Source organism: Centruroides vittatus, unplaced genomic scaffold, assembly GCF_030686945.1.
Source record: "Centruroides vittatus isolate TY-2023 unplaced genomic scaffold, ASM3068694v2 contig_549, whole genome shotgun sequence".
Taxonomy (NCBI): domain Eukaryota; kingdom Metazoa; phylum Arthropoda; class Arachnida; order Scorpiones; family Buthidae; genus Centruroides; species Centruroides vittatus.
In genome coordinates this window covers 4,301,925-4,329,669 of record NW_027122325.1, presented here as the reverse complement: position 1 = coordinate 4,329,669, position 27,745 = coordinate 4,301,925, and the positions used below count along the sequence as shown (strand labels likewise).

Below are 27,745 nucleotides of genomic sequence, written 5' to 3'. Positions count from 1 at the left end.
TTCCAAAAGGGGCGAGATTAACAAAGTAAATTACAGAAAAATATACAAAAATATATACAAAATTTAAAATATGTTATATATATATATATATATATATATATAATCTTGCCGGATAATACGTTAGCTGGCTGAGTGCCATAGTGGAGATGTTCTTAGGTCGTGGCGTCGGAGTCGTCCCCAGCCAGTGTCGTGATTTAACTGAGTAAGGTTATATCCAGTTTTAAATACCTCCTGGAAGTAAAGACTCACTCGGTGTCCAGGTGACACAACTGGCAAGTGCACCGCACGGCAAGCGGAAGTTGCAGGTTCATGCCCCACCCTGAGTCAGTTTTTTTATTCCAGAAGGTTCTAAATTATTTAATAAATTATTAAAATTATAATTACTAATTTAATCAAGAGATGGCCCTAATGCCTCTCTCTCTAGTGACAAATTGCTTTAATATTAATCATTTAATTAGCCAAATTCTAGCCTGATCATCTTAGTTGTCTATATATACTCATCAGGCTTTAAGTTGTCTATTATACAATTAGGAATAAAGAATTATATTGGACTCACCAAAAGAAATTTTGGGAGGCAGATCTCAAATGAAGTAATTTTGAAAAACATTTATAGAGGACTTTAAGTTTATTTTTGACCCTAGAATCCACCCCTAAAATATTGGCATTAAGTTTTGTTAGTCTGTTTTTATAAAATGCTAATATCATGTACAGAAAAAAATTTGCTCTAAATTTACAACAAAAGCAGAATATCACAAAGTAATGCATAATACTTGAAATATTAAACGATTTGAAATGAAGCTTGTAATATAAAATTATAGTGAAGTACAGTACATACAATCTGTGCTATTTTGTTTCTTCATTAATATGTAATTATCTGAACATTAGAAAAATTGTATACTAGTTGTTTAAAATAATGTTTTACTATTTACTATTAAATCTGATTCTTCTCAGGTATAATTTTAAATTATTAAAATTAGCATTTATTTTTATTTATATTTATACTATAAATTCACATATTTAAAAATTTTTTTTGAAAGGTTTTATAAGAAAAGTCTATGGGATCTTAATGGTTCAGCTGGCTATCACTGTTGGATTTATTTGCCTCTTCCTTTATCAGTTAGTATAATTTTATTAAATAAGAAATAGATGAAAACATCAAATTTATTTCATAATATTTGTGTAACAAAAAATGTTTAAAAAATTTAAAGTATATCACAAAGAATCTTTAAAGATAAATTAAGGACAATTTGTATTACTTTAATATAGGGATTCTCAAATTATCCAAGTTACACAGGCTGAATGAAGAGTCCTGTGTGGTCTAAATTTTGCTTAATATAAACTATTTTGTTATTTAAACTAATGTTAAATGCTGTAATGTTAAATGATTAGTTGAAATGAAGAGCCAATTCAAGCATATGAGATTTTGTTACTTTTAATTTAGTTTTAATTCAATAGTTGTATGTTTTGAAATATTTTTAATTAGAAATCTCACTATAAATAATGAATAAAAGTTGGTTAAAGAAAGTTTTTTGGAAACTTCATCACTGTGGTTCCTCCAAATCTGGTAAATCAAGAGAATTTGAGTTCAATTTAACAATTCTGTGGGTATTTAATGGAATTTAAAAATGATTGGTACAGAATAAAATCAGTGTGCATTAAACAATGTATACTGATAATTTATTTTTTTCAAATCAAGTGTGTTTATTATGTTGTTTTAAAATCATGTACTTATGTAATTTGAGAATTCTCTACACTTTATTAATAAAATAGTAAAGAGTAATCTAAAATTTTAGGCAAGTCAGAATATGATAAAATAAGAATATGAGATTTTTATTTTGACTTTTATCAGTAATATGATAGAGCTCTGATAAAATAAATTTTATTTTTTAATTTATAAGAATACTTAAGAAAATGATTTTGATATAAGTTTATATTTTATTTTAGGGAAGACCTAAAGTTTTATGTTGCAACACATGCAGAAGTATTTTGGATTGCATTGTAAGTTTGCTTCATGTTTAATTTTATAAGTTTATATATATCAAAATATATAATTTTAATGAAGCTTTTATTTTGAAGTGAAAATTTTAAAATATTCATGATTATTTAAATGTTTAATAATAGTGTATTTATATGATGAAGGTGCACACTTACTTGCACTTGATGTGTAAATTAACAACTTTTTAATCAACATAATAGGTATTTATCTTAATTTATGGCAAATCTCCAATTATTTATCAACTCACCTTTTGAAATTGTTGCACATCATGAATTTTGATTCCAGGAAGTATTTTGTGAACAAAAGGAAGTGCAATAATATGAATGCTGCTTTTACATACTAGTAATTTATCAATTTCATCTTTATGCTGTTTAAAAACAACAGAAGAATAACACATTCTATAATCTATTCACCATTACTTCATGCATGTTGTAAACAAAATCATTTCATATCTTCTCTCTCCTCTTATGATTGACCATGCTATTTGTACCAGTTTGCCAAGTGCAAAGAATATGTAATAAATCTGTAGTTGTTTTACATAGCAACACTTTAAATAATTTTACACTTTTTCATAATAAGTATTTCTTGTTAATGTATGAAAGTATTAATTTTTGTATAGTAGTCTTGATAATATGACACACCATATATTGTAATACCTTGATTTTTGTTGACTTCGGTTCTTGTGGGTTTCAGTTTTCGTTGATTTTTTCCATGAAAAATTTGTTTTGGTTTTCGTTAGTTGCCTTGGATTTCATTGGCATGTCCATGTAACCTCACTGCTAATTATGCAAAAACAAAGGGGAATCCATGCGTTCCCCCTCTTTCTTCCCTCTTGCTGTCTTCCATATGTTAAGTCTTCAGAAAGGTAAATACCATGTTAAATGTTCATTTATTCTTTACATTAGCCTTTTATATTCATTTTATATCAATTTCTTATTGTTTTTATATTAAACACTGTATTTATTCTCTATAAAATGTGTTTTTGGTATGTATTTTGGAGTGTCTAGAACAAATTAATTAAATTTACATTGATTCATATGGAAAAATTTGTCTTTATACATTGAAATTGTAAGCACATCAAAAAATCTAACATTGGTTTTCAGTTCATTGCATTATGAAATGATATAGTTGCCAGATATTTCCAGATATGGTTGCCACTTGCACTGTATTGTTCAGGACATCATGTACAGTAAAAACTGCATTTGACGGGCACCTGTCAAAATGGGCAAAAATTTCTGGCATGGAATAGTTTATGCATAGAGTCTTCGTATAAGTTACCTGTGTTAAATGACCACCTGTGTAACGCAACCACGAGCATCGATTTTTGGTCTGAAACAACATAAAACAGCTGTAATAAGCAACCACTTCTGCGAATATATCTGGTCTAAACTCTTTTGAACCCACCTCGGACACTTCTCCTGCCCTTGAAATTAGGTGCAGGTGTTAATGAATTAGTCTAGCAATAAAGGAAAGTCATTTATTTGTTCAAAATTGTCTGAAAAATGAAAGAAATGCAAAGTGCTGTTGTGTAAAAGTTAACAGAGAAAGTGAAAATGGTTTATCCTAATGGCAATTAGTAGTGAAGTTTAACTGTGGAAATTGCAATTTATTTTACTGTAGACCTACAATATTTTCCTTAGGGATATAAAATATTGTACATGATACAATTAATTGGCTGATCTCATCGTTTGATAAAATTTAATTTTTTTTTTTTTGAAGCTCATATACAGTGACATATGCAATAAATAGTTTCTGTATCAACCTACCTTATTTTTGCAATATTTTTAGAAAAATAATATTCAAGTAATTTTCACATGCAAAATATTCAAAAAACAATAAACTCAGGGTTAACAACAAAAATCAGTTTTACAGGCAACCTTTCTTTTTCGATTCCACGATTGTCATTAATGTAATGAAATCATAGTATGAGAAGAAATAATAAAATCGTTTTATTATTAATTGATGATTTTTTATTGTACTTAAGAAAATATTAAATATTTAAAAAAATACAGTATTTTTAAAGTAAAATAAGATTAAACTATTGAAAACCAAAACCAAAGTGTGGAGAGATACCACGCGCTTCTGTATTGATGACATAATACACATAACTGAGGAGTGAACGAAAAGAACCAAGTTGAATTAAGTCGGAAAAAAGAAAGTGTGCATTATAATCGAGAAAACACAAATACTGTATTAATCTCTAAAATACAGGTACTAAATCTGTCATATATTATAAAATCATGATGATTTCTGTTAATCGAGTTAGAGCTATATTGATATTATTATCTGATATCATTAAAAAAATTTGCTTATCTTTGCTCACCTCAAGTTTGCTTAGTAGATATGGCTGAAAGCCATATCTACTAAGCAAAATGTGTGCAAAATACATGCGGAAATATGGTATTACAGCACACCACCTGTATTGGACGACCACCTGTCTAAAAGACCACTTTTTGAAGGAACTGCGAGAGGTCGCTATAGACAGGTTTTACTGTATTTTAAATACAATATATTATCATCATTACTGAAACACAATTTTTAATAGGTGATAATGATACATCCATTATATTATATTTGGATGTCTCATATTTCATCACTATAGTGTTGCCATCTTCCAGGGCTTAACTTTTTTCAAACATTTCAGTGTGAAATTAAGATTTTTGATAAAAGCTTTTTACACATACTGTATTTTGCTCATCAGAGAGGTTTTTTACTATTTTCTGTTTTGACATTCTATAAATTTCAGTAATAAGAAGCAGCAAAGATAAACAAAAATATGTTTCCATGCAAACTACATAGATTTGTACCTTAACTTATTAGCCAATAAAAAAACACATTATTTAATGCCTTATTACAGTTTTCCATTTTATATAGATACCATATACTTTGAGTTTTTGATAATTCAAGGTTGTCTCATTCCCAATCAGCTTGAACTTCCTAGATAGTACTAAGCCTATGTATATTGAAATTTCACCTTCAGGTAAAGAAGAAAATTCTGTATCAGAAAGACTAACAGGACTTCACTGCTGGAGGAATTATCAGCATTATTTTATAATTGCATTGTTTACTACATTATCTATAAGATAATTCACTTTCTACATTTTCTCTCTGCTCATTGATGTGATGGACAGCTGCTTGTCAGTTTTGGCTATTAACTTTTGACAAACAACACTTAACAATATGCAAACATCATCCAACTTAAACATGTTATTGTTTCATCACATATCTTTAATTTGATTCCAAATAAGTTCTTTGTGATTTAACATCCAGTGGTTAGATGTTAGTCAGAAAACATGCCCTGCAGTTCTGACTCTTTCATCTTATACTTTTTATAGTTCATGTGCTTTCTTCTAATATCAATAACACAACTCAAACTTGTTGATAAATAGCAGTTTAATAGTCAAGACAGTTACAGATGAATGTGCTGCTCTCTGGAACCTGGACAATTGAAAAACCCAGAAATTTTTAATGAATGATTGTTTTGAATGTGTTAAATCCCAGTTCCAGTCCCTCACCTGGCTATCCCACTTGTGGGCCTGCTTGAATTCACAATAGGTACTGTACTGTACATCTTAAAAAAGAGCCACCTTAGTGCTCTCAGGGTGGAGTCTAAAAATAAAAAAAAATCTCTTGACAAATTTTATTAAAACACTTTGTTTTGTTTTCACAGTAGTATCACTCTAAGTCTTATTTGTGGCATGTCTCTCATTTGCCTTATCTTGTCAAGCTAGATTTTTATTGTTTTCTGGGTGATGATGCACATCCCTTAAGTCTCTTCCACAATATTCTCCACTATCATATTTCTGTTGTATCTGTTGTACACAAAACCTAGCATTTTCAATAGTTTGTGCATTGTTACTCACCTTGCTAGGTAAGTGGAAATAACTTTTAATAGCATTCTAAATTTTATTAAAATTTGATACTTCATTTCTATGAAGTGATGAACATGAATGCAAATGGTAACTTTGACAAATTGTCACTCTCATTTAATACAGATTTCTTTCTTTTCCTTTTCTTCTTTGTATACATAAATTCCCTGTTATCTGAAGTTCATTTCAGATGTTTTCCTTATTGGAAATCCCCAACACCATTTTAATTTGGCAGTAACTTCTTCCCTTTTCACTGGTAAAGTAGGATTTTTCTCTTAAAGTATAGTATGTATTTAAAGAAACTTTTTTATAATTGTTTTTAAATTATATAAAAAAATTTTGTAGATATGTTTAGATTAATTCAAGCTAAATGATATTCCCTATCCTTTATAATTATACTAGCAAGTAAGCCCAGCATTGCCTGGGCAAAAAATAGGTGCAAACATTATTAGATTTTGTACTTCTAACCCTTCTATTATCTTATATAATATTTGATTTATATAGCTACTAAGGTTATCTTACATAAGGGTTTATCATGCCAAGTGACCAATCTAACATATTTTAAAAATTCTTTAAATTGTATAGAGTAGAGGAATATAGAATTTTAAAAAATGTGTTAGATTGGTCACTTGGCATGAATAAACCCTTATGTAAGATAACCTTAGTAGCTATATAAAGCAAATACTATAATATAAGAAACATTAAAATGAAAACCATATAAAGAGTTTGGTTATTTTAGCCTACCAATTATGATGATTTTTCATGATATTCAAATAGTACAAAATGGCACAATTTCATTGGTCAAGTAGACAGGAATTGAAAATATTAAATTTTTTCAGATATCATACTTTTTCCTAATGTTAGCACTAACAAACTGTTCCATTCACAGCCAAATACTAAATGTGATCTGCCACAAATCAAATTTTGTGAAAAATGGACCAAATATTTAAACTCTGCATCCTCGAAAACCACTTAAAACATATTTTGTTGCTTGCCAGTAACCTTGCATTATGTAGTTTTCCTATTTGAATGCCACCATACTACTGGGTCTGATAGGAAAGGACTGCAGAAGGAGGTTGAAGTTAATTTGACCAATAATAGCCATTGACCTCCACCTGGGAGAAAGGACGGTAAAGGCTGACTAATTAATACTAGTCTACTATTAATATTTTAAAAGTGATCCATGTTGAATAGGTTGTGATGGCCCTGCATGTGATCTAAGTTGCTAACCTTAACATCTGAAAGACTAGATATAAAACTTGTTTAAATAAAACAATATTGTAAAAATGCCAGAATAATTGCTTTTATGTGATCCCAAAAAAAAAAAAAAAAAAACTGGTGAAAGCAGGAGCTTTATTCTTGTCACTGTCTCTCACAAGCCAGTCGCTGATTGGCTAATCTAAATGATTAGCCAATCGGTGACTGGCTTACGAGAGACTGGAGACGGTGACCAGAATACAGCCCCAGGTTGAAAAAGTAAAGCTCAGCAAAAACATCTGAGTAAAGGAAACTCTTGAAAGGTGTGGCATAAGAATAGTGAAAGCAGATTTGACACTAAGACTCAACACATGAATAAAGTGCACATTATACAGACTACAACTACAGAAATTTTCAATGAGCAATATCACCGTGATAATAAGTAGGAAAAATAAACAACAACACAGAAAAAGAGCTCTACTTTGTGATTTAAAATCATTGAATGTACATTAATTTGGCTGAATGTTAGAACATCTTTTAGCAGTATCAGTGAAAGAAGTTTGGGGCAATGGGCTTGAGTTAATAAGGGGAGTTAAAATTGGGAGGAGAAAGAGTGTCCAGGTTTTGCAATAGTTAAGTATGTCCTTGTAATATCACATTTATAGAAAAATTATTAGAATTGGTTTGGTTTATTTGGTTACAGCAATGTGACACATGAGCAATCTGTCAAGGAGAATGAATCTCGGAAAGACCTTTATATAAAGAGGCCCCAATTAAACTGTTACTAAAGCAAAAAAAAAAAAAATTTAGAAAACTCCACATGGTCAGTCTGTTCGCAATGCATGAACCCACTACTGACTACCGGTGTTCAGTGATTTTATCTACTTAGTTACTGGAGGATATTTATTGGGCTGCAATTTGAAAAAATTGTAGATCTATAAATTCGTACTGTTGTCTGTCTATCTGTCCTTACTTAATCTTGAGAATGGAGTTAGTTAGATGACAGTTGAGATCAAATATGGAAAGTTATAAGTATGTGTGTGAATGTAGCTGCTGAGTTTTGTAGCAATTGGCCAAACAGCCTGGGCATGCATAGTGAATAAACAAACATCCTAAACATATATATATATATATATATATATATATGTTACCGGCAAAACCCAATTTTACGCCAAACTAGTTTTGCCTAGGTAGGCCAAACTAGTCTGGCATAAGCGTGTCAGGCCAAACTAGTTTAGAATTATTATTCAAGTATATTAATGGTTTAAATAAAATTAAAAGGCAATCAATTAGATGAACAATATTTATTCAAACATGTCTATATAATAATTATGGTAATTTATTAGAATAGGTTGGTGTGAATGTATGTCTCTTTAATTCAAATAAATAAATCCAGTAGACTTCTTCACAGCTATTGCTGTGAGGAAGTCTACTGGATTTATTTATTTGGATAAAAGAGACATACATTCACATTACATATATACAGCTACCACATCTGACATTGAGAAGAATAGATTAGGTTAGGTTAGAACACATGTCCCCACTGTTCCCTGTCTTCTGATTGCTGGAATTGGAGACGAGCTGCCACCGGGGACGCATGTTTTAACCTAACCTATTCTAATAATTTGGTTGCTAATAATTATGGTAATTTATTAGAATAGGTTAGGTTAGATTAGGTTAGAATGCACGTCCCCACTGTTGCCTGTCTTCTGATTGCTGGACTCGGAGACGAGCCACTACCTTCGATACGTAGGGTAACATTAACCCGTTTTTTATAATTAAGTAGACTATGTTTGAATAAATATTGTTCATCTAATTGATTGCCTTTTAATTTTATTTAAACCATTAATATATTTAACCAATTAATCAAACTAGTTTGGTGTAAAATCGGGTTTTGCCAGTAACATATATACATATATATATATATATAATATATATATAGATCAATATCAATCATTAGTTCTTTATTGCATGAACCTTATTTCATTACAAGAGGGTTAAACTATAATTTAAAAGTAAAGTTAGTATAAATAGCTTAGTACAAGATAATACAAAATAAAATACACAATCATAACTTTTGAAAAGCAGGATAAATTGTGTTTCCAGGACTTAAATCTCGTCAATTACTTTTTTCTGCTTGCTTCAAATTTCAAACAATGAAAGAATATATGTTCCCAAGTTTCATACACTTGCATACTACAGTTACTACAAATTCTCTCAGAATCTATTATTAGTCTACTATTATATGCCAAAGTATAATTTTGACCACATCTCAGTTGAAGAATTAATAGTTTTACATAATTTATGTCCATAAACAAATAATACTTGCACATAAAAGTTGTTTTAATATTTCTTTTCCAACAAAAACCAATTTTACTATATGCTTTGTTCACCACATATGCTTTTAGAATTAATAATTCATAGCTTTAAATAAGGATTTTGAGACAACCATAAAAAAGGAGAAACTGTGTTGATTTAACAGATTTTTAAATGCCATTATCCAATTATATACAGTATATAATTGTCAATTTTTGAACCAAGTTTACAGTTTGTTTTATATACTAATTTAACATAACTTATCAAATGAATTTCAAAAATCTAATCCAAAATGAAATCATTACTTTTTTACAATTACTAATATTCTAAAAACACCAAACTTCAAATGCAACATATAATCTGGAATTTTATTATATAGCATAAAAATTTTCCAAAGATGTAGAGCAAAAATTATTTTCATTTATCAATAAATAATTGTGTATATAGGAGCAGCACTTATATAACACAAGATCAATTGTTCCATTGAGACATTCTTTTCAGTTCTGATTCATTTTTTTACATTTTGTAGTGATACATCTTGTAGTGGAAAAAAGTTTTCTTTTACTGAAATGGAAATTCTGTCATTTTCCAAGAAAAACAAAAATGAGTCAAAGAACAAACAAAAGAGCAAACAATTTACACCAGCAGCTGCGACAGTCCAATTGATCAATTACTTGATGGTACATTAAGGCTAGATATGTTGTACAATATACCAGCAATTGCCAGTATGAACAACCACAATACAATGTAATTACTGTATATCCAAAATACAGTATAATAGTCTCAATACACTTCATAATATTAAAAAACTGAATTCCAACATACAGCATAATTCACACTTAAACTAATAAATATCTAAAATGAAGCAACTTTTATTCTGCTTATTGCATTAAGGTTAAAACAGGATGATATTTTGATTTAACTCATGCTTACTGCAGCAGAAACTATTTCTGGGCTTATATTTCTTCTGTATCTTAACCAAATCCTCAAAGTAACAGAGTATTTAAATTTGACAAAGTGACCATCTCAAATAAAGAATTAATTTATTTTGCAATCAAAAGCTCCAAAAGCTACTCAGCCCTGTAACCAATGAACAGAAGAATTCAATTATGTGACGACCGGCAAAAACCGGCCAGTCCGTTTTAAATTTTATTGTTCAAACCCCTCGGGAGATAGCGATCAAGATTCAAAGGATGTGCAGTCTTCCGCCGGCAAACTCACTTCCCTCCTCCCCGGATCTAACCTCTGAGTCAGGGAGATCGACTCATCATCTACCGTCATCGCAGCGGACGAGACCGGGAGTATAAATAGGGGGGAGATATCTAAGAACGGGGTCGGTCGCTGAAGGTCCGCACAAGCCACCCGACCCGTAGGATCCGTCCCGAGAAGCGAGGGCCGAGACACGAAGTCACCGAAGCCCGCCGACGACGAGCCGCCCGCCCGATCCTCCCGCTTCCCTCCACGACCGGAGAACTGAGAAGATTAATCCTACGATTACAGCTAATCCTAGGAAGAGGTATGATCCCCCCCTAAATTTGTAAACTCTCTCTCTCGCGGTTAGGAACGGAACGCGTTAGATCTTTTGTATCTGTTTACCGTCTAAATAAATCTTATATGTGTTGTCCTGTTATACGGATATTGCCTTTCTTTATCGACGACCCCACACACACTCCTCCACTCGACCTGACAAGTAACTGACCGATCCCGACAAGTCGGGATATCGCGCAAAATTAGCCATCCTTGACAGTGGGGCGGGTCTTGCCGACCTATTCGCCGAGAACAAGGAGGTCCGACTTCCGTCCTACCTCCCGGCGTTTCCCACAAATTGGTTTACAGGAGTGGGGTGCGATAAAGGAGAAAAAAGGCCATATTCGAATTCGGGACTTAAGGATAAATAGCGATAATGGAACCCAATCCCCAACCCGCGGCAGAGCCTGCTAACCCAGCGAATCCGCCACCGCTCCCAAATCCAGGACCGAACCCTTTTACGTTAGGCGGTCTAGGCGGGATAATCCCGTTGCTGCCTGTATTCTCAGGAGACCCGCAAGGCCCCCGTGTAACGGATTTTTTTGATTCGTTAGCGGATATCATGAAGGTTGCTGCATGGTCGAAAGCGCAAATGCTGGCAGTAGCGAAGTTAAAACTAGCGGGAATAGCCCGGGAATTCGTACGAAAGGATCGGCGAATTAAGGAAGTGGACGATTTCGACGAATTTAAGCGACTTATGCTCCAGCGTTTCGATAGAGTGCCTCTCACTTTTCGATTAAATCGGTTTTATTCCTGCGTGCAAAGACGGGATGAAGATGTCCAAGCGTATGCCGCACGGTTGCAAGCGCTAGCGACGGAGATAGAAATCACCCCGGAACCCGGTGCGGATGCGGCGGAAACCGCTATCATACAGCGTGTGCAAAGAAAAGAGTTGGACGAACGCCTAAAGGTCCAATTCTTGAACGGAATCACGCCGCGGATCCAACAAAGGGTAATGAGTCATGCCCCAAAAACCTTTGATGAGGCCTTAGATGCCGCAATTAACGAGGAAACAATTGAGGAACTCACCGCGCGTTCACGCGGAAACTTGCGGACAATTAACCTGCGATCAACCGATCATCCTCCGTTAGACGATTTAACGCAATTAACAAAGACGCTGGAAGAACTTAAAGGTAGAGTGGACGGGCTCACTCGAGGCATAATTCCACGCGATTATAGAACCCCATACGGGAGACGAGACGATCGAGAAAGTTTTGCGAATCCCACCTATGGCAATCCCAACCGCAGACCCGACCGGCCGAGCGACCAGAATCAACACCAGAACCGATATGATAACAATAACGACATAGGAAATGATAGAAATAGAGTTCGATTCAGATCCCAGTCTCCAGCAGAGGATCGAGATCGCTGGAGAGGCCAAGTGCGAAGTGTCAAAGGTCAACGACGTCGAATTAGACCTAAAAGAAATCCTATAGTTGAGAGGAAACGACGATATACTGATTCCTACAGAACTTTTCCTCCCCCTTATACCGATTGGACAGGAGAGGAGAGCGACACGAAATGGAAAGGCAGGATCGGATTAACGAGAACTTCTTCCAGACCTAAACCTATCATTTTAGTTTACATTAATAATATTCCGGTGAAGATGCAAGTTGATCTCGGAGCTGAAGGCACGCTTATATCAACTAATCTAGCAAACAACTTGAAGGGTAAAGCGCCCGTTAAATTTGGTATCAAAAGGAAGATGGTAGGTTCACAGGGAAATTCTATTCCGACCATAGGCACAGCGGTTCCCATCTTTAAATTAAGGGGACACAAGTTCCCTCAGTTTTGCAGAATCGTTCGAGCAGAGATCACCTCTCCGTGTGACGGCATAATAGGGCGAGACATTCTCGAAACGTTGCGATTGAATCTCGATTTCCATAATAGCCAGGTGATTCTACCGGATGGAAAGGTCGTTCACTTTTGTTCACCTTCCAAACCCGTAAAACGGAAGATAAAAGGATCCAAGAGTCAAGAGAAACGTCCTCCCGAACCAGGTCAAATACGAACGCTCCGAGCGCCTTTCCCCAGGGACGCTATGACACATCGGAAAAAGAAACGCCGAAGAAAGACGGCCCATAGGAAGATTAAGCGACCGAAAATACAGCGGAATGACGCTGACATGACCGTCGATCAATCGGAGGTATCACAAGGAGAAGACACATTAAGGAACACGCCACCACCTAGCGAACTACCCGACCCTTGGGATGAAACTATTCTGGCCTCCGTACTCCCTCCACTACCGAAAGAACCGTCGGAACCAGAAAGCGAAAGCGAGTTAGAGGAATCCGAGCTAGAAAGCGAAATGTGTGAAGCGGAAACGACGGGGAACAAGAAATCATGCCCCCATATGCACTTCGAAGTCGCGGCCCGGTGGAAGACCCACCGTGGATTATGCGTAGACGTAGCCGCATAAATAGACTTTAAATTGCCTATTGAAATTATCGATAACACTATAATCGCATGCTGAGCGTAGAAAAAGGTCGATCGAATTCTAGTAAACAACCCTTCTATATATATATATCTAATCATAACCTATCTCCCCACCATTGGAGAACCATTACTCCCCAAAAGGAAAACGGACGTTAATGCTAATACCCATATTTTGGGGAAGAAAGAATTTGACTCGGGAGAAGTGCCCTATCAAAGTGACCATATTCTACTCCCCCGACATCTTGTCAAGTCAATCAGCCTTAAATTCAGAGATAGAAGTCATAAAACAAAGAGGGATTAATTCATTTATTACGATACAGTTATTACAATCTCTTCTAAACGGGGCCTTAACCATAAAATATATTCACCAACTCCCGGAAGGTTACGCGATGTTCGAACCTATACATCCGATTTCGCTAGTTAAATATTATCCAGGGTAGTCAATCGCGGCAGCCCTAACTGTCAATTTAAGCATCTTTGCAAGTCGAGACTAAACATCCAGGTATCGCGCTATCCAGGGACAGCCAGTCCTATATGCTAGGGCAACGTCACGACTTAACTACGTGTAAGACCGCTTACTTCCCTTTGTGCTCATTAGACTGCCCCATACAACGAGAGCCGCAGACAAACTGTGAATATTCACTATTTAGTAGCAAGGAACCCAAGGTCAAAGCCAAAGCAAATTTTTGCGATAATTGTTAATCTCATTGAGGGTTCCTTCATAACCCCACTAACCCAAACAATTATCCATATATGTATATTTTTAGCGCTTCTCGTATTCATAGTTTATATCTTTCTAATTCACAATATTAAAGTTTCGTATATTCCTAGGAGTATCGGAAATTGCATTCGATTATAAATTTTTACCTTTAGAAGTTTTGAATATTAGCGTTTAGAGAGAAATGTTTATATTTTGTTATCTAAATACTTAGCTATAATTCTCCGAGAGAGAGTAATATCCCGATTTACGTATGTGTTTACATACCTCTATCCTCTATGCCAATGAACTTTAATCCAAGTACTTTCTATGTTAATACGTTTTGAATATCAAGACAGTAACTTTTTCCAATTCCGCCGGACGAATATAGCCTCCCACAGCTCGATCGTAGATTCAACACTCAACAAGAATAATACCTGCATCCTACTTCGCATCGCCGGACATTACGAACTTCCATGAAACCCATTCGTCGAGCACCGAAGTAATCTGTGACCATCAAAAATCCAACCGAGTAACCTCGTCCAACATATCAACTTCTTACCAAGAACAAAGGAAATCTAACAACCACGTGTTTCCTCAAATTACGAACTTCCACTCTCACACCCAACCCGACCAATCAATCAACTGATTGACAACCGATCAACAAATTAGATCGAACGTACTGTAACCAGTCCACCTAGCCATCGAATTTATCGTATTGTTTTAATATTGGTTCTAATATTGGTTCTTAATAGATACAAGTGTAACGCGTTAATCGATACAATCTTAGTACGCTGCAATCTTATTACGATGTTCAATACAATCTATAATCTATCAGTTAATCTATACAATTGTAACGCGTCTCAAATAACCTAGCTATACTTATTTATAGTAGTATGTATTGACAAATGAGAGAGAGTAACATTCCCTGTACACCCCGATATAAAATTAAAATCAAACTAGTCCCATTTAGGACCAAGTTTGATTTAGAAAGTCCGATGCAATGTGACGACCGGCAAAAACCGGCCAGTCCGTTTTAAATTTTATTGTTCAAACCCCTCGGGAGATAGCGATCAAGATTCAAAGGATGTGCAGTCTTCCGCCGGCAAACTCACTTCCCTCCTCCCCGGATCTAACCTCTGAGTCAGGGAGATCGACTCATCATCTACCGTCATCGCAGCGGACGAGACCGGGAGTATAAATAGGGGGGAGATAGCTAAGAACGGGGTCGGTCGCTGAAGGTCCGCACAAGCCACCCGACCCGTAGGATCCGTCCCGAGAAGCGAGGGCCGAGACACGAAGTCACCGAAGCCCGCCGACGACGAGCCGCCCGCCCGATCCTCCCGCTTCCCTCCACGACCGGAGAACTGAGAAGATTAATCCTACGATTACAGCTAATCCTAGGAAGAGGTATGATCCCCCCTAAATTTGTAAACTCTCTCTCTCGCGGTTAGGAACGGAACGCGTTAGATCTTTTGTATCTGTTTACCGTCTAAATAAATCTTATATGTGTTGTCCTGTTATACGGATATTGCCTTTCTTTATCGACGACCCCACACACACTCCTCCACTCGACCTGACAAGTAACTGACCGATCCCGACAAGTCGGGATATCGCGCAAAATTAGCCATCCTTGACAGTGGGGCGGGTCTTGCCGACCTATTCGCCGAGAACAAGGAGGTCCGACTTCCGTCCTACCTCCCGGCGTTTCCCACAATTACATGAATTTGTTTACAAACAGAATGAAATGTGGATGAATATGGTATAGTAGGAATTTAGAACAATTTTCCTTTATAATTTTAAATTCATATATCTATATTTAAATGAAAAACTTATCTCTACATTTTGAAATATAATTTAAAAATTTCAAAAATAATAATTTAAAAAGACAAGTAGCAAAAATACTAAAAATGGTATATTTCTGATGAAATGAATACTGTTTATTTTGAATTAATCTAAACATATCTGAGAATTAGTTTTTACATAATCCATTTAAACAAACTTTATTTCATGTAATGTTCTATTTATAGTTATTGAAATTTAAAAATTGAATTTATATAATGGAATGGATAATTTCCTCTATCTCAGAATTGATGCATGAAATTTTTGTATATGAATTTTATCCATTGAAAGTACAGTCTCTCTAAAAATATTGTAATTATAATTTTTTAAATGTAAAGTTGACAAACACAGTATGCTTATTAAGGACATTGAAGCCACTCATTTAATCTACAAATGTGTTCAACTTTTATTAGGCCATCATCAGCTATTGAAGAACAGAATACATTTTTTGTAATTGTTTAAGTAAATTTATTTTTAAAGGCTTCGCTATTAAACTTTTTAATATAACCAAATTTTGTTAATAATTTAAAATATAAAATGCAACTGTAAACCAATTATTATTATTATTATTATTATTATTATTTTATTTTTATTTTATTTTTTTTTTGTAGTGCTCTGCTCTTTGTTGTTATGTTGGTGCTGGTTTGTTGTGATAATGTGAGAAGAACTTTTCCAATTAACTTAATCTGTTTGATGCTATTTGTAAGTATGAATAATAATGCATTTTAGAAGATTAAATATACATATATATATATATTTAATCTTCTAAATTATATATATATATATAATTTAATCTTCTAAATCAGTGATTCTCATAGTTGGGGGTCGTGAAAAATATTTGGGGGGGTCGCTGAAAAATTGATGCCAAATCAATTTTTTTTTCAAATATTTTATAAAATTTACTATAGATTCATGTTTAGAAATAGCAGAAATAAAAAATACGTAAAATAATTTTTACTTAAATAAATTGCACATATAAATAATAAAACAATATAAATATTTAAATACGAGCCTAAATATAATATTCATAAATTTGTGCGCTATTGGGGAATCCCTCGAGTTCCACTCTCCGCCTAAACTATGATAGAACAGCGTTGCCTCTGTAGGCAAGTCGACTTAGGTAGAACGTCGATTATTCGAAAACCGATCAACCAAAAGCGTTTCACTCGGCAAATTTGAATTTCCGCTAGTGCTGTGGTGCTGCAATATTTGGCTATGTCTTGGGATACTCCGATATTATTTTAGTTGATATGCGTTTTTAGCTGGCAACCTGGCGCGACCATGAGAGGGTACTTAAGGACGCGCCAGTATTTGAACGAGACTTTTTTCCCATCGTGAATGGTAAGTTATGCTTGTTTTTCTGAGGAGTGTGTTGTGCTGAATCGGAGCATTTTGAGACTAGATAAACTTCTAAAATATAATGTTTTTTGTTTTTATATTTTTCAATATATTTATTTTGTTTGTGAAAAATAAAGAAATAATTTTTTAAAAAAATTTGTTAGTCTTAACATTGACAAAATTCAACGCAAAGCGACATGCAACGAGAGAAATTTCAACATGGAATAGATTAATTAAACAAAAGAAATTAACTCGTCTTGAATTTAAATTAACCCCTCTCCCTCCGGGATGTTTTTCTACACATACTCATTCTTTGGGGTTCTTTGAAATTTTTAAGTGCAAAAGGGGGTCGCGGACCAAAAAGTTTGAGAAACACTGTACTAAATTATATATATATAATTTAGAAGATTATATATTAAAAGAAGGTTAAATATATATATATATTTAATCTTTTAATTATATAAAATTGTTTACTTCAAAAAAGTTATTTTTAAAAAATTGAACTATTTTTTGATATTTGATATTTAAAATATAATATATAATTAAGAAAAAAATTAATTATTGAAATCTTTTTTTTTCTTAATTATATACAGTAGAGCGTCGATAAGTGGAACCAATTGGGGACTGGGGTCCTTCCAGTTAATGATTTGTTCCAGTTTCTGACTTTGTACGAAAAAATACATTAACCTGTCCGATGTTCAAATTTTTCTCCGTTGTGTATCGCTTCCTATTGAATTTTTCTCCGTTGCGTGTCGCTTCGTGTTGAATTTTCGTCGATTTTAAGCCTAACGAAAATTTTTATAATAATCATCGAGGCTATCGTATCGTTAAAAATTATTTCTGCATTTTGTACAAACAAAATAAATATATTAAAGAATATAAAAAACATGAAAATTATACTTTAGAAGTAAATTTAGTATCAAAAACATTCGATTCAGCACGACACAGTCCGACTGAAATCGTTCCACTTTCCGCCAATTCAACTTACCGACGTTCACTTATCGATGCTCTACTGTATATATATTTTAAATATCAAATATCAAAAAATAGTTCAATTTTTAAAAAATAACTTTTTTTGAAGTAAACAATTATATATACTGAATAGTTTCAGATAATTTATATTATTATATAATAGTCACTTAAAAACTAAGATTTTATTATTTTAGTTTTTAAAGGCAAACAAAAAACAATATATTTTATTAGAAAAATTTTAATGAACTCGAAAAATACGTAAAATGTGAACCCTATTTTATTTTTTCTACATAATTTTCTTTCCTAATGAAGCCTTTGTCCCACTGCAGAGTCAGTTCTTCCAATATTGCAGAACTCTGTTGTAGAAATTTTGAACCAATTGAGCACACTTTATTTTATCATTTTTGATTTTTTTAGAAAGCTCAGGATTTAAGAAGAAATTAGTGGATTTAGCATCCAGCTAATTTCATATAATCTTTGATTCTGTAATTTTTTTGTTTTGAGAATGATAGCAGATCTTGTATTATTTGTACAAGTACTCCAAATATTTTTTATTTTCTGTATCATCCTTTGTAACTTTCCTAAGCAATTACAATAGACATTCGCATTGGTTATGTTGCCTTATGGAAAATATTCAACCATCAAATGTCCTCTATCTCAGAATTGATGCATGAACTTTTGTGGATAACTAATTCATTTAAATTTTTTCAGTAAGGGGATGCAGGATGTTTTCATGTATAAATTTTTTTTTGGTGTGCTGTGAAATAGACACTAAAACAATTTGGTCTAAAAATTTATTTTAATATATAATACACAGATATCCCTTGATTAATGTGATTGATTAATCCCTTGATATATCCCCTGTATATCAAAATTGTGTTAATCAAATACTGTATCTCAATACTTGACCAAACAATCATGATCTGCTAGAACAAATTTTTAGTTAATAAATAAAAATATTTTAATTTTGTCATTCATAAAGTGTTTTCTATGATAAAAATGAGTAATATAAAAATAAAATGAAATCTTAGGTTGTGACTATGCAAACATGAATCTAGTAGCAAATGAGAGGTTGTGAGCGATATAGTTCTTGCAACGGATAAATCATGCACAAGCAAGAAGTGAGAAATCTCACTGGTGAGAGTAAATTTCTCACTCTTGCAAATATCTGATAGGGTTTGATAAATAACAAACCCTATCAGATATTTGCCTATCTTGCCTCTTCTCACTGAATACTGTGCATGTGCCTTGGCATGAGAAGATGGCTTCTCATATCTTTCATCTACTGTACATATATAAAAAGATTTTTTTTTCAAACTATAGATATACATAGTCATTATAAATTGTTTTATCTGTAAATCTTTTGGGCACCCCATATGTTTTATATCCTTTAGTTCAAAATTTCCAAAATGAAACTTTCAAAACCACATTTGACATGTCTGACATTTAGGAGCATCTTCCCCATAAATACTAAAAGTATTTTTTACTGTTTGTATAGTGTTATATCTTTTATGAAATTTAAAAAGATCCTTAGAATGTATATCAAGAGATTTTTTTTTTTTTTTTATCTGCAGACATTTCAATTTGATTTTATGCAAACAAAATGAGAAGTAAAGTTTTAAAATAAGTGCTTCTAAACAAAGACTACAATATCACATTAGCAATAATGTGTTAAATTTCACAACTATCATAATTAAACTACATATCTATATTTGAAGTCACCCTCAGCTTGAATATCTCAAATTCACCAACACCTTATTTGCTGAGAAATATATATCTATGTTGAGTAAAGACAGCTACTAAAGCTATGTGAATTAAAACTTCCTCCATGTATATAAAGGGATTGTCACAATTAATTTTGTGCGTTTAATCAAATCCCGTGTCAAGCAAGGGATTCCTGTAGTTATAAAAAGTTTGAATTTTGTGTATTTGAGAGACTCTAATTAAAAATTTTAAAAATTCAACATTTTTATTTAGACACTACTTCAGTCTTTTCTTCTTGGATCTGCTGCAAGGTAAAGTATTTTTGTTACAAATTTTATTATTTCTAATATAATAGATACTAAATATCCAACAAATTTCTCAATTTAAATTTTTGACTAAAAAATATTGCATTGAAAATTGTAATAAAAATGATTTTTTTTTTATTGCAATTTCAACATTTAAAACAGTAGACAAAGTTAAGAAGTTAGAAGTTTTGTCTTAAAATATGTAATGAAATTAATATTGAAATGGAAGAAAGAAGGTTAAAGTGACCATGAATTAATATTGATAGTAACATGTGTAACATATAAAATTAGAGAAATTTTTTGCCTTTTAAAGGAGCTCAGTTTACTTTGTTATTAAACAATGTTTAATAATAACTTTCAAATGAGTTTTTTTTTAACTGTGCCATAAGTCCAGAAAGATTGAAAACTAATGTGTAAAAATATGAGATGAGATACAGATTATGAATTTTTAAAATAAAGTAAAATTTTAAATTATTATTGCTCTGTTACAATAAGTAATAATGTTTAACAAATTGAAATCTTTAGTTTTTTTTTATGTTTGTTATTATTTATACTTAGATATTGTTATAATAATCAAAACCTCTCTACAGCTTTTATGATTCTGAAGCTGTTTTGATTGCTGTTGGAATATGTGCTGTAAGTATTTTGATTTTATTATTAATATTAATATTGTGAAAAAATTAACATTCAAAAATCTTAGAAGTATAAGATCATCTCTCTGGATTTTGAATTTGATATTCTAAATAAATTTTTTGTTGCTCTTTTTTACTTTATTATACTATATTGTTCTTGATTATTAAAATGGTGAGTTTATTTACTACTTCAATTATTAATTCCTAAAATTTTAGCAGGTTTTTATAATTTGTATTTCATGTTGTTTTGTATTGCCACCAATGCAGGCTTGTAATTTTGGACTCTCGATCTGCAGGGCCTGGATTCGAGAACATCTCATAAGATATGACATAATAATTCCGCAATATTGTAAAGTTGTTAGAAATTAATGATATTTTACATTTCATATTTACAAAGACAGCACATCATTTATGACAAAACAGAAGATATTGGTAACAAGCACATCTTATGACATCATAAGTACCACTTTTGTTTTAGTAGCCAATAGGAAGGTGTTTTGTCGTGACATATTTTCAGAATTTTCTCACTTCACATATTTTAATATCTGAGGGAATTACTTTTAGATAAATTATTTATATATATAATAGATAATACCTAAAATTCACTTCTACTGAAAACTGTAATCAACTTATTGCATGGAATGAAATCTGCCAAAAATTGATACTGATAGTTATATTAATAGAAATATTGAAGAAATTTTTAACCAAAACTATTTGTAATTTTTTTGTTAAAATGCTTAACAGACTAATTTTTGTTTAATAATAATATTAATAATAATAATAAAACGATGATAAATTATAATGAATGAGATTTTTTTTCTTTTTTTTCAAATTCTATAAAAAGTTTTAATTCCATTGTGAAGAATTCTATCAATTTTTTTTCAAATTCAATAACATCTTAGAAGTTTTGAGCCAGAAATATTTAAGAAACAATCAGAAAAAATGATTGATTGAATTATCTACCAATAGAGCCAAATACATGGACAACAACTTTCTCAGTAAATCTGCTTACAAGAGCTATTAGATATTGTAGTATTTATAATATTGTAACCTATGATATGCTTTGTGAATAGAATACTTTTCCTTTCTGGCAATTTATGAGGAATTTCATTGTAACTTATGTTTGTCATGTATCTAGGCCCAACTGGCTGTACTGTATGACTTTCTGTAATGATCCTCAATTTACAATGCATTTATGATTTCAATTGTATAATAAATCAAGCTTATCAAATCTGTATATTCTGTAGGCAAGTTTGATAATTAAAATTTGTCTGTGTAAAATAAGTTGAAAAATTATTGTTGATAAATTATTCAAATATTTGTGAGGTAGCTTGCTGAATTTTTTCCTCATGTTATTGAACAGTTGGGCCTAATTTACACAAATCTCTACTTATGCATATGTTCCAGGAATGAAATTTCATAATCATAAATCTCATAGTGCTCAGTTTATATATAGAGCACAGTTATGATTAAAATTATATATCAATATATATATTCAATATATTTTCAGGTTATATGTCTTGCTCTAACAGTTTTTGCTTTCCAAACCAAGGTTAGTTACTTTAAAAACTTTATTCAAGTTTTTTAAATTAATTTATAAAATGATTTTTGTAAAATGTTTTTCACTAGTGGGACTTCACAATGTGTAGTGGAATGCTGTTAGTTGCTCTGATAGTCCTTATCGTCTTTGGATTTCTAGCTGCTTGCATACCAAGTAAGGTAAGATGTCAATTTTTTTATTTATTTAATTGAAAATATAAATTTGCTTGGATATAGATTACGTTTTAATTTAATTGAGAAGAAACTGAAATATAATCTAAGAAATCTTGAAATAGGAAGTTTATAAAATTCCCTCCCCCATATTTAGACTGATTTTTCAACTTTTCTTATTTATATTTATAAAATATTTTGTTTTATGTACTGTATTATTTTTTAAGATTTGACAAATTTTTCAATTAAATTTATTCATTATCAATGTATAGTCTTTTGATAGTCTTCAAAATTTTAAAGTTTTGATTACTCTGAAACATGAATAATGAAACATCAAAAATTAATATTTTAAATAATTTTTTTCTTTAAAAAATAAGAAGAAAAATAATTAAATTTTTTTTGTGCATGTGTGTATGTATATACATACACTAGTAAGGTTGAAAGAAGTTATACAGTGAATAAATCTGTTGGATGTTTTTTATATATCAAATGTAACATTTAAATCCAAATTTAAATTGATTAAATAGTATTTCTAACATGAACCAGATGTTAGTAAAATAATTAGCTAGACCAATAAATAAGTGAATAACTATTATTTATAATTTTAATACTTATAATTTACTTATAATTTTAATTAGCATTCTAAATATTTTAAAAATCATCACTGCTAATCTTTATTAAATTTGGAGTTTTAATATGAATGCAATGTTTAAGACTGTGTATTAATAAGTTATATTTTTAAGATAAGTTTGTCATACTATGATTTGTTGTTTTGATTTTGATATTAAATAATCTTTTGCTAATTTGAACTGTAAAAGCTAAATCAAATCAAAGCTAAAATTTTCATTCAGTATTGTATCTGGTTAAAATGTGGAAACAACTTTTTTCATATGAAAAAGTGCAATATACATTGCAACAATAAGCATTAACCTTATGCTTTGGTATCCAACCTATAACAGAAGTGTACCTGAGTAATTCCTGGGAATCTATCAATTGTTAACCATGAGGTTCAGGGCCCCCTAAAGTGGTTGATATTGATTCCAGGGGTTGCTAATGCATTTTCAGGGAGGTTGATAAAAACAACTTTTTAATGAACTGTTGAATTAGTCCAGCAAATTATCTGACAGTTCAAGATGTAAATTTGCAGACTGTAAGATATTTTCTATCAAAACAGTGTGTTGATTAATATTGGCTCACTAGATTTATTTTTATTATTAATAATATGTTGTGTGTGTATATATTATGCCTTCATACATGAACAAACACAAAATGAGTTTTATAATTGAAAGGCATTTCTTGACAAATAAATTAGCTTCCATTTTCTAACATTTTGAAAATAATTTATATTTTCAGGTTATTTCTATTGTTTATGCATCTCTAGGAGCAGCAATATTTTCAATGGTAAGTAATAAATTTTAATTACTCTTTGATTTTGGTTTAAATTATTTTTATTAACATGTATAATTTAAGTAAGTTGTTGTTGTTGTTGTTGTTGTAAACAACTAGACGACCTGAAAGTTTCTATTTTTCCCTATCCAAGACAATGTTAATAATTGTCATATAAAATCAATAGCCAATTTTATAAATAAATAATCGATTTTACGTAGTGTGAATTAAATCTAAATGTATATTAAAAATCATTATTATTTTTTAATAATAATTGAAGACTTTAATGGTATAACAAGATTTTTTTTCTTCAGTTAGTAATATGTATTTTTGAACAGTAATTTTGCTGTTTATAAATTTTACAGAAAGTCTATTGTAATTAAAAATTATCATCAAATTACTATGTATAAAGTATATAGTAATTTAATAATTTTTAATCGAGATTACCGCATCTTTACATGCATGATTTTTGGTTTCCTAAATAAACAGTTATAATTTCTAAAGTATTCCTTTTTTATTCTTTTCCTACCAAGTATCATCAGTTAGCCAAAAAAATTGTTTTATTTATTCCTATTATTTCAGATAATGATACTCTATTGTGTATTAATGTTTTAGTTTTAAACTGTAAAAAATGTAATGTTGAAGAATTTATTGTTGTTTGTTATTGAACATTTAAAATTAAATATTTTAGTATATAATGGTAATAATAAATTAAATAATTTAATAATTGTTGTAATGACCTAAAAATATTATTATTATTTCCAGTATATTGTTTTTGATACACAACTTATGCTTGGAGGTAATCACCGTTACAGTATCTCTCCTGAAGAATATATTGCAGCAGCTTTAAATCTCTATCTTGATATTATCAATTTGTTTTTAATGATCCTGAGTCTTGTTTCTTCAGCTCACAGATAAAGTGATTTCCTTAAATTATATAATTTTAAATGTTGTTGTTCTAATCGTAAATTTAATTACTTTTCAGATAAAATGTTTCAATTATAAATTGGATTATATTGTTACATATTCGTTAATAGTGTTTCATTGATGATAAAAATGTTATAAATATTTTGTAAATTTAAATTATAATTCATTGTATGCAAGCTATTTAATATATAAATTAAATCATTTTAATTGATTTAATCAAATTTGCCATTATAAATTTATTTTTACTATATTATTATAAATATTCAATTGTACAAAATTTAAAATAGTATCAATCTGATTCATATCTTGAAGCGCTAGCTTGTCACTAATGATATGATTGGTAGATAATTATATATTGTTTGTAAATTAGCTTATTAAAAAAAAATGATGTAAAATATTGTATTATGTTTTATATCTTTAAATATGTCAATACATGTAAATTTGTTTATGGTATTCCAGATTATATCAATCTAGACAAAATTTCATTTTGGTTTGTCATTTCTGCATCTACTTGGCATTAATGTAGCAACTATTCACTTTACATTACATTATTAATGAACATTTTGATATTTATTGATTTGTATATTCAGATTAATTTAGTTTTGTCTTATTATTTTTGTCAGTTCCAAAAATTTTAAATGTTATAATCTAAATGTTATAATAATAAGTATTATAAATGTAAATTTATGCAACATATAAAATTCAAAAATGGCCTCTTTAAATATATGTTGAAAGAAAAAAATGTCTTTAAAACAGTTGCTTAGATAACATATCTAATAACCAATATTAGCATAATTTTCAAAGAAAAAATAGAGAAACAAATATCTGAACAGCAAGATCCTTCTTCATAAATTTTTAAAAATGTTTATCAGCATTTCTATTAATATTTTTCTTTTTTATATATTTGTAATAAAGAAGTGCATATCAATTTCTGTACAGTAGCTATTTAAAAACAAAGTCCATTTCATTTAGATCTATATTTTTTGCTTTAATTAGTATAAGGTACAGCACTTTACCTGCTAAACAATAATTATTGTAATTTGCATAGTGAGACTTTATAGAGAGAGATAGACATTCGAATATCATGCTTTGTTTACGGTTTACAAGATATATTCAAAGTTTAAAATTGCCGTGAATAAAAATATATTGTTTTACTTGAAAATAATTATTTTTTCTAAACTTTGCTTTCATAAAAAAAAAATTATGTAAAAAATGGTATTCTAATGCCTTATATCTTAAAATATATCTAAGTATTATATAAATTAAATTTCCTCAGACAAAAATTAAGTCAAACTTTATGAAGAAGAATTAAAATCCTTTAAATTCTTAAACTTTTACATTTTAGAAAATTTAAGTAGGATTTTTTTTTTTTTTTAATGATAAATTTAGTTACTTTAATTATAAATTATTTGTAATAATGATTATTTCAATCTAAAATAATTAGAATCAAACATACTTGCATATAATTATAAACTATTTAATAAAATATTATTTGGAGTTTGTAGAATTTAAAGAATGAATCTTGAATTATTAGTATATTTTTTTTTTATAAAGTCATCTAAATTCATATTGAAATCATTTAAATTAATTAGTTCTCAAAATTGCTATGATTTTAATTATTTAATTATATTGATTTAAGTCATTCTGTAATTTAATCTTTGTTTTGAATAAATATTTCAACAAATAATTTCCAATGTTTACAAAAACAAATTGAATTGTACTAACAAATATTTTATTTATAATTTTCTTATATTCTATATTCTTCTGTACATTCTTAAACTTTTTAAACTGTAAATATGAATATTTTTGATGGTGATATATTTAATATTGTTTTTTTTATTCAAACTTTAGAATTTATTAAAACTACAGTATTATTATTTACAAGATGTGGTCTGTATTCATTAAAGTTGTATAAAAACAGAGGCAGATTAAGGCCAGTTGAGGCTCCGGGCACAGAAAAGATTGGGCCCCTTAAAAAAAGAGGGACAGGGAAAATAAAAATACAGGTTAATATTTTTAAATAAATAATAAATATGTACAGTACTATTAATGTTATATTTCCAATAAAATTTGAATATAATATATTGTATATCATATTCAAATTTTACCACCGATTGTAAACTTGTATGTAATTAAAATTGCACATAGAAAACCGAATTTGGTGTCATTATAAAAAAGTGCAAAGTTGGGGTTTTGTGGAACCCTTCAGAAGTTGGGGCCCGGTGCGCCCGCCATTAAATCCACTTCTGAATAAAGTGTTTTTTAGTTGATTTAAAAAAACTTTTAATAGCTTACTTTTAGTGTTGCTTATTAGTAATAGTTATATTGTATTTCATGTTGAATTGAGATATTTGGAGACATTAACAATCTAATCTAATGTAAAAAGTAACTCACTACAGATGAAATTCTTATATTAAATTAAAACTTGAGAAGTGTCAATAACCAAAAATAAATTATATTGTGCAATGAATCATATCATTTTTATGTTTGATATAACAAATATGACTTTAAAAATTTGATGTTGACATCAAATTGTAATATTAAATGTTAGTTATTATTTCTGTTCTGTCAAAGCTCATCCATTTCTAGAGAATATTTAAAAATTTATGTTTCCTCTTCTTTTACTAGTTTTCAAAGTTTTCTTGCTTATGCTCACAATCTTACAAATAATGTGTCTATAATATTTATTACTTAAAATTTGCAATATAAAAATTTAATTTTTTTTAATGAAAATTTCAATTATTGCAATTTATAAATAGTTATTGATCTATGGTCTACATCATAGTTCTAAGCTATTTTTAAGAGTAGCTTAAGAACTGATGGAAATATAATCTTTTGATTGCTATGCCAAAGTAAAACAATAGTGATTCATCATACCAGTTTTATTTTGT

At 30.4% G+C, this 27,745-nt stretch overlaps 1 protein-coding gene across 2 annotated transcripts in view; it reads left to right on the top strand.

Moving 5' to 3' along the window:
• LOC136978726 (protein lifeguard 1-like) overlaps positions 1-25,782 on the top strand; it is a 351,072-nt gene extending 325,290 nt beyond the window's left edge. For both annotated transcript variants that reach the window (XM_067274517.1, XM_067274516.1), the window contains exons 3-11: positions 1,038-1,116; positions 1,945-1,998; positions 16,492-16,582; positions 20,168-20,205; positions 20,790-20,835; positions 22,342-22,383; positions 22,461-22,550; positions 23,895-23,942; positions 24,693-25,782. In XM_067274517.1, the coding sequence (XP_067130618.1) occupies positions 1,038-1,116; positions 1,945-1,998; positions 16,492-16,582; positions 20,168-20,205; positions 20,790-20,835; positions 22,342-22,383; positions 22,461-22,550; positions 23,895-23,942; positions 24,693-24,845 (641 nt within the window). In that variant the 3' untranslated portion in view covers positions 24,846-25,782. The remainder of the gene's footprint in view (positions 1-1,037; positions 1,117-1,944; positions 1,999-16,491; positions 16,583-20,167; positions 20,206-20,789; positions 20,836-22,341; positions 22,384-22,460; positions 22,551-23,894; positions 23,943-24,692) is intronic.
• The last annotated feature ends 1,963 nt before the right edge of the window (positions 25,783-27,745 follow it).